General features: G+C 40.9%; 1 protein-coding gene across 1 annotated transcript in view; it reads right to left on the reverse strand.

The window, feature by feature from the left end:
* fndc7rs1 (fibronectin type III domain containing 7, related sequence 1) overlaps positions 1 to 12,950 on the reverse strand; it is a 26,697-nt gene extending 13,747 nt beyond the window's left edge. Inside the window, exons 1-11 of the mRNA XM_032531750.1 lie at positions 12,891 to 12,950; positions 12,559 to 12,580; positions 11,139 to 11,399; positions 10,779 to 11,045; positions 10,325 to 10,594; positions 9,441 to 9,701; positions 8,510 to 8,767; positions 6,968 to 7,228; positions 4,360 to 4,620; positions 2,780 to 3,040; positions 1,536 to 1,796 (exon numbers count right to left, since the gene is read on the reverse strand). Coding sequence (XP_032387641.1) covers positions 1,536 to 1,796; positions 2,780 to 3,040; positions 4,360 to 4,620; positions 6,968 to 7,228; positions 8,510 to 8,767; positions 9,441 to 9,701; positions 10,325 to 10,594; positions 10,779 to 11,045; positions 11,139 to 11,399; positions 12,559 to 12,580; positions 12,891 to 12,950 — 2,443 coding nt within the window. The remainder of the gene's footprint in view (positions 1 to 1,535; positions 1,797 to 2,779; positions 3,041 to 4,359; positions 4,621 to 6,967; positions 7,229 to 8,509; positions 8,768 to 9,440; positions 9,702 to 10,324; positions 10,595 to 10,778; positions 11,046 to 11,138; positions 11,400 to 12,558; positions 12,581 to 12,890) is intronic.
* Between the last annotated feature and the right edge of the window lie 228 nt (positions 12,951 to 13,178).

Genomic DNA, 13,178 nt, shown 5'->3' on the forward strand with positions numbered 1-13,178 from the left:
AGGAAGATTCTTTTGGGCTTCAATGTCTGGAGAATCGGATTGGCAAAAAATCTGGTTAATTGGAGACACATTTTGTCTTCATAATAAAGTAAAAGAGGTTTCTTTTAAAATTCTGCATTAAGTATATCCAGCAAAAGGGACACTATAGAGATTCAAACTTGAATATTCTTGTACTTTTTGTGAACTAGAAGAAGAAACCATCTGTCATTTGTTCTTTCATTGCATGTCTACTAAAATATTTTGGATTGATGTTCAACATTTAATCAGTGGGCAATCAATTCAATTTTAAGATAAAGATATTCTGATTTGCTTTCCACAGTCATAAGAAAAAAGTGGGCGGACTCCAAACCCTGTTTTGAACACTTCTTTCAAGAACTGCACTGATACAGCGACACTATAAGAGGCATTAAGAACAAGAAGGCAATTAAGACTGGAATTGTGTTTGATGAATTTTTCATGTGTCGGTGATACATTTGACTTTGTTTGCACTAGACTTTTTTTTCACTTTTATTTATTTTGATTTAAACATTTTTCTCTGTTTATGCATTTCTGGTTTTGACTTCGGAATCACACATACAGGCTTTGTAACTGTTCTTTGTTAATAAAATAGCATTAAAAAAACGAAATAAAGAGAAAGGAAACGTTTGACAAAGCATTCAAGGAAAGGACTGCACAAGTAATCGAAATTTGATGGAAAATGCATAACGGACTAGTGCATTATCCAAATTGCACGGGGGCGCATTATTTGTTAAAGGCAAAATATGTGCCCAACCAATCTAAATGTATGTCTCAATGTAATGACTACAAATCACATCACATCACAAATCACAAAAAAACAAAAAAAATCACACTATAATTTTTTTTTTTTTATGATTTTGAGATGTTTCAATGCAAATGAGAATGATGATACAAAAATGAGCTTTCCCTCTAATATCGTGATTTATATCGCAATCTCAAGACCCTCGTGTTGTCTTCCCGTCGACCTGGAATTGGTTTTTTTTCTGAGTCAAAATTTAAAATGAAAAACCTTTAATCAAGGTTATGGTTGTCTTTTTCGACCCTTTTGAAATTTTCGTGTCTTTTTCTCCAAATTTTTATTTTTTTTTTTTTTTTACACTTGTCATTTTTTGACATTTTGTTACTTTATTTGACATTTGTTCACATCTTAGTCTTTTATTGCATTTTTCGCTCTTTTTTTTTTTTTTTTTTACACTTTTTTAAAAGTTCTTTTACCAATTGTTTTTTCTCCAAATACTATAAAATTGAATTAAAACACCCAAATTCAATGAAAATAGTAAACTGGTTATCTATTTAACTTGTGAGGAGCGTTGTAAGGAACCATCCACGTTACTTTTTTGGACAATTTGTTTGAAAGAAACCCAAATCTTTGCTATAGAAACTTTTTGGAAAGGGGTTAAAAATGACCCTGAGAAAACCGGAGGGTTAAAAAATCATCGTGATGAATTATTTTCCTCATCGTGCAGCCCGAATCCTGTATCTACATCCTTAAAAGATGGTCAGTCTGCGTTTCTCACATGTTTGCACTGTGACCTCGGTACTCGGCAGACTGAAGCACGTCCCGCTGACGGAGAAGACGGTCACGGCGTAGGAGCTCCCACACGACAAGCCTCCCATGGTGCATTGTGTCTCTGTGGAGTTACAGTACACAGGCTGACCCACTCCTCTGGAGATCATGGTGGTGTAGTTCTCTGCAGGAACGGAGATGTTCCACGTGACCAGCAGCTTGTCGGTGACACACGCCACCCTGGTCCTCACATCCTTAGGACTGCATGGCACTAAAAGAAGAGGGGAGAAGAAGTCATTTGTAGTTTTTGGCCTTTGGTTTTGACAGGACAGCTGAAGACTTGAAAGGGGAGCGAGAGGGAGGAATGACATGCAGCAAAGGGCCGCAGGTCGGAGTCAAACCCTGGCCCGCTGCATCAAGGAGTAATCCTACATATATACGGGTGCCCGCTCTACCAGCTGAGCTATCTGGGTACCGGCATTTGTAGTTTTTTGGGGGTATTTTTGGCCTTTATTTTTGACAGGACAGCTGTAGACTTGAAAGGGGAGCGAGAGGGAGGAATGACATGCAGCAAAGGGCCGCTGGTCGGAGTCAAACCCGCTGCATTGAGGAGTAATCCTACATATATGGGTGCCCGCTCTACCAAATGAGCTACCTGGGCGCCGGCATTTTTTAATTTTCATGATGATTTTGATTGATTTCTTTGTGTCTGTGTTTTGCACTACCGTTCCCAACTCTCATGGGTTTATAAGAATCCTAAATGACAGATGTAGTGCTCAAACTTTATTATTTTACAGTCTCAAAATCTGTTACAAAAAGGGTCCCTCTCCCTTTCTCAAAATACAACTCGTTTTTTACAATCATATAGCCAGAAGAACTCATCATAAATAGGTCATTTTTTGTAAACAGTACAACTAATAAGCCCTCAAAACGGGACAATAAATCAAAAAAATGAACCTAATTCTTAATTTCAGGTCCTCTAATGTTAATGTGCCTGTGCACACAGACATCACATAGACATCATTGTCTTTTGCTTAAATTATACTTAACACAAAGTTCTACACAGAGCCATTCTTTATGAGACAATAAGTTCGTAATTTTGGTTTGCATCATATATCAAGAGATCATTTTCCTCTATACACGTAAAACGTTTGACTCCTAATCTCCTGAATATAACATAAGTAAGCCTGTTTTGGGAAATGTAGGACACAACAATCATCATCATCTGGACAGAAAGAGTTCTTAATGTCCTACCTGAGTCCATGGTGATAGGTGTGGAAGTGGACGGACAGTTTCCATCATTGTAGGTGACGGTGACGTTGTACGTCTTCCCACAGACCAGAGACGGGATCTTGCAGTTGTTGACCGCGTTGCTGGTGCAGGTGAGCTGGGCTCGGCTCTGATCCTCTATGGTTGCCGTGTAGACCCCTGTGGGCTGATGGTTCTGCCAGACTATCAGAGCATGGTTGGAGGGACAGACTCTGAACGCCTCAACGTTGGTTGGAGGACAAGGAGCTGATCGAGAAGCAGAAGATGTGATAGGTTGATATTCATGCATGTGAAAGTTAAAATGGAGTAAACCATTCAGAAATGTAGTTAATTTGTTAGCTTAGGTTCGGGAGCAGGGCCACGTCTAAAACGCGCCTCTAATCACCGGACAAACCTACATACACCATGCCATGCAGCAGCCTCGTTATCTCTGATTGCTTGACCCCCCCCTCCCGTTCCCTCCTCTTCATCCTTCCTTCTTCTCTCTCATCCCTTCCTGTTTATCCCGGTGTGCACCTCTGTCTTGTCTCTTCTTGGGGGCCTGTAAACTGTTCGGGCACAAAACTGGTTCCGAGACAGAACCCCCACTCTTAGACTCCTTCACCCGGTCATCATACATCCTCCCAGACCAGACATCGGACGACATCCACAATAATTCATACATCTGCACGTTCATAGTGTTCATCTGCACATTCATAATGTTCATTAAATCTTTAAACTAACATGGTGTGGTCCATGCTAGTGAAGGAGCTTCGGAAGTGTCACCATGAAGTGGACCCTAGGGTACAGGAATAGAAGTGTCTCACAAATAAGGAGTTGTGTCAACAGATTAACTGACCCCTGCAGGACAAGAAGACTATAAGAAACACAGTTATTCTGATGTCCACTGTTTACTCTTGTTTGACATCGTGTGTGGACAGAGTCGCTCACTGTGTCATTAAAGGTCGTTCACAGTTTGAATAAAGCTGCGAATGATTTGAAATCCTTGGACTCGTCATCTTTAAAGTCTTCATCATCGTCTCCCGATTTCAACCCTTTATCAAGATGTAGTCGATTAGACGTAGAGTGCATCCGATTGTTTGATCACATTTGCACAAGAGGTTCTGTTTATGTTTGAGTTTTGTTTGAGAAATCTTTTTACAATATTAATTGTAAAAATCTATATGAGGGTGCCATATCTTCAAAACGTCTGAGGTTCTGTCTTTACTCTTAAAACAACTGCTGTCCATAACAAAGTAACGTGAGAGTTAATTCCACCAGTTGACTATTTGCTTTTGGTTAGCTTATGCCTTAATTGTAAGATAATTTATGTACTTTCCTGCAAATAAAAGACCCAGCTTCTTGCCGTTTTTACATATCTTCTGTCTCAAATATCTATCTATCTTACTATCTGTCTCAATTCTGTCTATATTGACCATTAAACTTTCAATAAGGGCATTATAAATCTTTGCAATAGCTCTACTCTTGTTCTTTTCCCTATTGTTTGATATAACGTCAATTTAGGTAAGTACAAATCTTCTTCCTGACAAAACATTCATGAATCTAAATCGTAGCCCCCTACCTACCTGTCGTGAAGGTGACCTCGTTGCTGGCGCTGCTGTTGCACTCCAGGTTGGTGCCGATGACGCTGGCGGTGTAATTCTGTCCACATCTCAGGCCTTTGATCAAGCAGTTGGTGCCCATCGAATTGCAACTGTGCGAATTCCCATTTCCATCCTCTGCAACGGCGATGTAGAATATAGCACCGATGCTCGTCGTCCAGGTGACCGTGGCAGAGTCTTGGCTGCAGTTGACTGATGCTGAGGCATTGATGGGGCTGCAGGGAACTGGACAGAAGGGGAAAGAAATGTGTTTAAGGCAAATATTGTTGTGGTTTGGGTTTTTTGTTTGGGTTTATTTTCCCTTTCTTTGACCTCCTTGTGTTTTTGTCTCAGTTTTCTCCGTGGTCTTGTGTTGCTGGTCCTGTCTTGTGTTCCCCTGTGTCTGTTTGTTCTACTTCCTGTTTTATTTTGATAGTGTAGTTTCCTGTCTCAGTCTTGTCTAATGTGATTCACCTGACGTCTCACCCCAGTGTTCCCTTTGTCTTACAAGTGTTCCTGATCCTCGTTTTCCCGCCATTGTTCCTGTTATCCTCCGTGTGTTTCGCCTTGAGAAATCCACCCTGTTGGTGCGTTGCCTTCTCTGTGTCTGGTTTGGACCTTTTGTTTGGACTTCTGCCTCCCCTGTGCCAGTTTGCCTTTTTTGCTTGGCCTTTGCTTTTTGCTCCCTTGTTTTTGAACTGTGTGAAATAAACCCCCTGTTACCGGCTCCAATCTGACTCCTCGTCTCTGCAATTGGGTCCTCATTCCTGCCTCATCATGACAAATATCTCATTAAACAATCCAGGCAGAGCATCAATGATATCATATGTTAGTAGACTGTAAGTGTTCAGTACTTTCCCTAGGATTGAGAAAGACTTGGGTTCACATATTTGGAAGGGGGTTTAGTGTGATGGTTTGGGTGTTTGCTTTCTTTTCTTTTCCTCCGTCTTTGGTTTTTTCGTTTTGTCTTGTCTCCTTGTGTTTGTGTCTTAGTTTTCTCCCTGTCTTGTGTTCCCTTGTGTCTGTATGTTCTGTTTCCTGTTTTATTTTAAAGAATGGTCTCTGGAAGTCTGGACTTCTTGTCTGTCTGATCGACCTGCCCCTCCCTGATGATAATGTAATAATGTATACTTTATTAATCCCACAAGGGGAAATTACAATGTTTTCACTAATGTCAGAGTGGGGGGGCTGCCCGTGGAGAGTCGCCCCGAGCAGTTGGGGGTTGGGTGACTTGCTCAAGAGCACCTTGGCAGTGCCCAGGAGGAAAACTCTCCAGCTACCAGTCCACCACCATCATTTGGTCCGTATGGGGACTTGAACCAGCAACCCTCCGGTTAGGGACAGAGCTACTGCCACCCCCCAGAGCTACTGTGATTCACCTGATGTATCACCTGTTCCTCGTTACCTCGTTGCCTCTTGTATTTAACCTCTGTGTTCCCTTTGTCTCTTGTCAGATCGTTCTTGTAACTTTGTGTAGTGTTGTGCGTCTTCCTGACGAAGCCTTCCATGTTTGTTCCTGTGGCTTGTGTATCCCTGTGAGTTTTTCCCTGCCTTTGCACCCCGTTTTTTGTCTTGTCTTTTTCCCCGGGTCCCCTTTTGGATTTGGCTATTTCATTGTTGCTCCATGTATTTTCCCTTGGACTCTGGAAGTAATAAATCCTTGTTCACCTGCTCCAGCCTGCCTCCCTCATCTCTGCCACTGGCTCCTTATTCCGCTACCACATAACATGTAGAGGTCCTCCCTCAAGAAAATGTTACACTTGTTCAATAAGAAATTAGCAATTTCATATCATTTGACTATTTTTATTACCACAAGGCTGTAGTACTCTGAACGTACTCTGACTCAAGACGCTTTTCTGTCGTCTTGGACTTGTTGGTATTTGGACTTGGATTTGTCTCCGCCTCGGGCATTGGACTTGCCAAATATTCTAGTTGGCACCGTAGGCTTTTGTACAAAAGTAACTTCCTCCGTCAAAACAAAAGCATTGACACTTGTTCAGAAAACAGGCCTTAAATTCTAAATCAATCTAGAACAGGCATTGAGAATCATCTTCATGTTGGCCAAAGACATAACGTCAGCAAGAACTTTGTACCATGAATTCTTCTGGACAACATGTAATTAATAATATTAAAGCATGGGAACATTTCCATTTTTATATTTGAAGTAATATGGCCTAATTTGATCCTATAGTGTGTTACTCTGCATTTTCTTTTTTATTATTACAAATAATAAAGAAAAATTATCATCTTAAAAGGATATAATGCCTCTCACATCAAAAGTAATGAACCGGAAAGTTTTTTTTTTTCTTTCTGGGTATTGACTGTCTCTCATTTGGACTCGGTCTTGACTTGGTCTTGACCTTGTATTAGCCTTGTATTACCATATCTGTGTGTAAAATGCTGAAAAAGCTAGAGCAGATAATAAATAACAAAACTTAAAGACCAAACTTGCCAAAGTAGTCCACCAGGGACCAACCACATGTCATTAGACCTGAGAATGGCCTTTAGTTAGTTTTAATGCTGATGTTAATTCCCATTCTTTCGGCTTTGGTGGTGCCGATGACGGCTGTCTCCCAGAGCTCCCAGTACCTACCGGTCTGAGCTATATCTCCCAGGACCTGGTCAGTGGAGCAGTAGTCATTGGAGGCGGTGATCCACACGCTGAGGTGTTCCCCACACGGGACCCCGTTCACCGCACAGCTGTTGGACGAGGTGGTGCAGTTGTAGGTTTCTCCCGTGTTATCCCGGGCTTCTACCGTGTAGGAGAGAGCCCCGGCAGCAGAGTCCCAGGTGGTGATCAACATGTCGGAGTGACACCCAGCTCCTGTCATCACATTTGATGGTAGACAAGGAGCTGGAGGAAAGGAGAGAAACAAATCAAGTTTCTTGTCCGGTTTATTCCATGTGTATATAAATAAAAAAAATGTAAAAGAAATCAGATTGTTTTTGGGGGTTTATTTCAATTGCTTTGAATTCACGATCAAGTGTTATTTGAGAACAAGTACGTATGCCAGTAGGCTACTGTAGCAAGTCTTATTATTGGCCTCATTAATATATATTTAAGCGTTATACATAGTATATACCAGTAATTATGCAGATCAAGTTTGATCATTTTATGGATGTCATCAGCAGTTAATTAAAGTCCGTCACTGAAAGATAAGACATTTTGCAGATGGCAGTATTATGTATTCAGCAAAACTACATTTTATTAAATTATCTTCCACAATCATGTATGTTGTGAGGCTAAATACTTTCTCTAAATAGCTCGGCTGGGTTTTTAGAAAATTTTACTCAAATATGACAAAATAGTGCATTTGTCGGGGACTAATTTCAGCAGTGGATTAATACGCACTTGGTGCAGGACGGTGTATGTGGGATTGGCTCAAAATTCCGCCGGATATATCTCTTTTTTTGGCTCGATGTCTGTTACCTTCCACTTTCTTTGTGATGAAATTCCAACCTCTGGTGGATTTCTGAGGACTATGGTTACCTGGTCCTCAGATCTCTGCAGGGAAAATCCAGACAGCTAGCTAGACTATCTGTCCAATCTGAGGACTAGGGTTACCTGGTCCTCAGATCTCTGCAGGGAAAATCCAGACAGCTAGCTAGACTATCTGTCCAATCTGAGGACTATGGTTACCTGGTCCTCAGATCTCTGCAGGGTAAATCCAGACAGCTAGCTAGACAATCTGTCCAATCTGAGGACTATGGTTACCTGGTCCTCAGATCACTGCAGGGTAAATCCAGACAGCTAGCTAGACTATCTGTCCAATCTGAGGGCTAGAGTTACCTGGTCCCCAGATCTCTGCAGGGTAAATCCAGACAGCTACCTAGACTATCTGTCCAGTGTGTTTTCTGTTGCACGACTTAAACCACTTTTGAACCTCTATTTTGCAGTGGTGCGTTTTTCTCCCATCCCAGAATGCTTTGTGGACTAGCCGGACCCTCCTCCGCAACGCTGTGGAGGAAAGTCTGGCAATGCGATGAATGACGTTAAATTACTACATTGCCCATGTTCATTGTAATGATGGAACACATCAATCACTGAAATGATCTTATTACAATTTCAGTAAAGTAGAAACAGATACTTTATTTTGGCCATCTATGTTAACAAAACCAATGAAATCCTACTCACAGGTGCTGACAAACTCAGGCTTGCTGACTTCACTGTTACACTCGCTCACGGCGTACACAGTGAACGTGTAGAACTGACCACAGTCCGTATTAGTGAAAAAACACGCGTTGTCTTCCGTCCTGCACGCAGTCGTTTTGCCAGTGTTGTCCACAGCCATTGCCTCATAGTAGAAGGTTTTGTTGGTGTGATCCCAGCTGAAGACAATCACGTTGCTGGAGCACTTGTGACTGGTTGTAGGATTGGCTGGAGCACAGGGCACTGGGGGGATGGAGGAATTAGACATTAAAGCACAATCAATGGGGAGGAAATTAAAAAATAAATGTGTGGAACATGTCCTGAACCTGGTTGAATGAGGGGGGAGAAGATAGGAATGCAGTTTATAGTGACAGGTGCATTTTGTGAAGCACTGTACTGGTTTAAAAGTAGCTATTTAAAGCTGATTCATAGGCCAGAATGTTCAGTTTTTTCTTATTTGAAAGTCCCATGTGCTGAAGAACCTGAGCTTTGAGTCATTTTCTCATGGACCTCTTTGCAGTATTCACCACTCATTTCTGTGTGTAAAATGCGTGCGTCTCCTTCACCTTTTCACTTGTCATAGCCGACATTTGAGATAGCGCCTTGTCTTCAATAGGCTGTTAAGAGCTTTAGATTGACCGGTGTTGGATGGCAGGGCTTGGTGCCCCTAATGAGGCGCACTGGTCAGGAGAAAAGACCATGGGACACCATAGGAGGAGCCTAACCAATTTCCCACAGGTTATACTGTACTTATGTAAGGTTCGTAACAAAGAGCTCAGAGTATGTCCAGAAGGTGCACTGTACATGCACGTGGTAAACATATAGACAGGTTATGAGACACAGGGAAAGGCGGAGACAATACAAGCATTAGAAAGGGAATGACAGACAAGTACAAGCCACATTTCGTAGTTTTCACCTGTCTCAAACAAAAAGGTGGCATTGGAGGTGATTTCGCAGTCGTTAGAGATGGCTGTCACATGGACCTGGTACTTCTCACCACATTTGAGCATGGGGATCCGGCAGCTGGTGGAGGAGGATGTGCAGTTAAGGGACCCGCCGGTGCTATCAACGGCCACTGCCCTGTACATGTTGGCCCCGAATACCAAATCCCAAGTTACCGTAGCAAGGCCACTGGAGCAGCTGTAGTCCACAGAGACGGTTGTCACCGGGTCAATGCCTGAAGAATGAAACGTCAACAGAATGTTTCTAGGCACCCTCAACATTTTTTATAGGGTGGCCAGAAAACGGAAAAACTTGGGGTGGCACACCAAAACCAAAAGCTGTGAAGTGTGTATTCAGCATCTCAGAGACCTTTGCACTTAAATACGATCAAATACAACATATTTTTGTATGTTCTGTATGTTTTAAGCAGCACTACCGCAAATGCCAAAGTTGATTTGGATTTTGGTTATTGGTTTCATAACAGTTTGTTCTAATAGGTAGTTAGACGCATCTGTTGTCAGATTGCCCCGAAACATAAGAACATTAATGACGTTAAGGCCAACAAAATTAATCATATTTTTCCATTCATGGCCCATAGAACATACAATAGATATGTTTGCTGCATTAACAAAACTTGATGGTATTTTCCACATTACCGCTTCAATACCTTTCTATTTATATGGGTTGATTTAGGATTTTCACACATGCAGTAGTATTTGGGGGTCCCCCCCAGACATAGAAAAAGTTAACCCTAACCCTAACCCAAGCTAACCCTAACCCTAACCCAATGTCAACACAACACAATAAAAAATTTGCGCATCCAATGTGACAAATGAACTCTATTGCTAAAATACTCACTGGAAGTAGTGTGCATAACATTTGAGGCCTCCCCAGGAAGTAGGAAGATGTTGACAGAGGAGACTCCAACTGTGTAGGTGGAGCAGGACTCCAGATTGACAATTTCCATGTATGTGGCGGAAGTGTTTCTGATGACCGGGGCTTTGCTGGGGTTGTATTTGTCCCTCACGGTCACTTGATAGAGCAGGACTTTGCTTACAGGGCTCCAAGTTATTTTGGCTGTGCTCCTTCCCGTTGATATGAGAGTCAAACCCGTTGGCGGCTGCAGCACTTCCAAGAGAAAATACACTTCGTTAATCTGATGCATTTACAAATCCTTATGTAAGTGTAAAGGATTGACTTACACAAAGCTTGCTGTTTAGTGGTTTTCTAAGAGGTATTCCATAAAATGGTTCCCATGTGACTAAAAATCAACAAAACCAGCATCTTCCACCAGCACGTCATGTGCACTTACACGTCGTGATTGTCCTTGTGTTACTACTGGCACTTTTTCCGGCACTGTTTGATGCGTAAACGTAACAGTTGTACGTTGTAGAAGGAGTTAGGTCGTTCACTTGTCCGTTCAGGGTCGTGAAGGTCTGGCTGTATGATTTTGGGGGCGAACCAAACAACTCCACCACAAACAATATGTAGCTGTCCGCCCCTATCACGCTGGACCACTCGAGCCTTATAGATGTACTGGAAAGGGCTCTGGAAGAGGTGATCTGAGCTGCAGCAGGCACTGTGGGAATGTAAGATAAAGAACATTATCCAACAATTGGATTTTTTTGTTTAGTGTAACTGGCAGCTTTAAAAAAAAAAAAAGTGCTTTTACCTGTTATGGTTTCTTTAACATCTGTGCACACGATATTCATAAACTCAAAGACCTTCAGTGTGACTTGATAGACAAGTCCAGGTCTCAGCCCCTGAATCAGCCTCTGTGTCCTGGGTGCAGTCTGCGTCACAACCACTGGGGCGAAACTGGTGGAGTTCACGACTCTCAGGGTCAGTGAATACACCGAAGCTCCGGGGTAGCTGCTCCATATCACGTTCAGTGTTGATGCTGACGGAGAAGTCACTGACACGATATTACATCCTAGGAAAAGAACAAAAGAAGAATATTATCTGTCCAGGAATGTCATTTCCATATTCTTTTAGATTAAAAAGGTAAAATTAGGTTTACACTGAGCATTTTATACATGCTTTAAGATAGAGTTTCAATTTATTTAAAAAAAAAAAAGATAGCAACATACCCGACTATGTGTGCCTCAATTGTGAGCACACTGAGGAACATTTTAAGTAAATTATTATCATGCTATGCTTTCAAAAATTAAACTGTTTCTTAATAACATTGATAATAATTACAAAATATGATGTATGTGCTTTTTCTGTTATCAAAATGTCCCGTTGCATGCTCAGAGTTGTGCCACAATTTTAATTCAACAGAATAACTTTGGGAAAATGAAGAATTGTTTGCTGTTTTGTAAAAAAAAAAAAAAAGAGAGAAAGAAAGAGAGAAAGGTTTTAGCACTAATAAACATATAGCAGTTGATCTGACTGGTAAACAGGCAGCTATTATCATTCAGTCATTCAATTAATCAAATCTTCCATCCATCTGATCCACCTCGAGCCTTTCTGTTGTCAGAAGTGTCTTTTATTTTGAAGGGGAACTGCTGAAGAGCACTCACTTCAACACACTGGCTCATCTAAAGGTGTCCTTAATTAACATCCATACAATGCAAGATCAATTCACTTTGAACACTTTTGCTTTTCTTTCTTTATTTGCTACATTTTCTTTATTTTGTAAGTTGGGTTAATAACTGTAGTTTCACAAAAAGGTCCAAATCTTTGTTGGATTTACATTTTATTGTGTGCATATTTTGAGACCACAGTTTTCCAAATGAACTATATATATATATATGTATGTATGTACAGTATATGTGTATGTATGTATGTATGAATGTGTGTGTGTGTGTGTGTGTGTGTGTGTGTGAGTGTGTGTGTGTGTGTGTGTGTGTGTAGATATGTATGTATATATGTATGTATGTATATGTGTATATATGTATGTATAAAGATGTGTTTATGTATGTATACATACTGAATATGTGTGTGGGTATACATATGTATGTGTATGTACATATGAAGATTTACTGTGCTAATTCATTCATATCAGTATATGTGTTTCATATCAGTGATGGACAATAGAATTGTAAGCATATAGAAATCACATCAACAAGAACATAGAACACACTCACCTGCAGCCAAAACTTGTTGTGTCTAAAAAAAAAATACAAAATATATTAGTTAGAAATTATTACAAAATATGACCAAAAAAAGAATGATACAACTAAAGCATTTTTAGAAAAAATAAAAAAGTGTACCTGTATAACAGACAATAGGAGGATCGATGAATAAAACATCCACATCTTATCCATTGTGATCACTTCCATACGTTCTGCACCCTGCCTCTGATCTGAATTCTTTATAAGCTGCTCGCTGTAGATCAACTTCATGGGAACCAATCAGAACGTCTTAAAAGAGGACAGGTATGCCTGTGGGCTCCCTGTAATCATGAGAAGGAAACAACCTTTTGGTGGATGGGGGGGGGCGGTGGGGTCTCATTATGCTCAAACTCCACGTCCTCCATGTTCCCTGTATATTTTTTATTTCTGTAACTCTGGAGTCTATGTTTGCACAGGACTAACTCAGCTTTGAAGGTTACATAGAAAGTGAGTTTTCTCCAAATATCTATATTTTTCTTAATAAAGATTACTTCCTAGTATATCAAACAGGATTTCCTTGCTTTTAAGGAATATTACTGTATGACATACTGAGTGGCTGAAAAGTGAACTGAACTCTGCCACATCCTTCCTGA

This window comes from Etheostoma spectabile, chromosome 12, assembly GCF_008692095.1.
Source record: "Etheostoma spectabile isolate EspeVRDwgs_2016 chromosome 12, UIUC_Espe_1.0, whole genome shotgun sequence".
In the NCBI taxonomy this organism is placed as follows: Eukaryota; Metazoa; Chordata; class Actinopteri; order Perciformes; family Percidae; genus Etheostoma; species Etheostoma spectabile.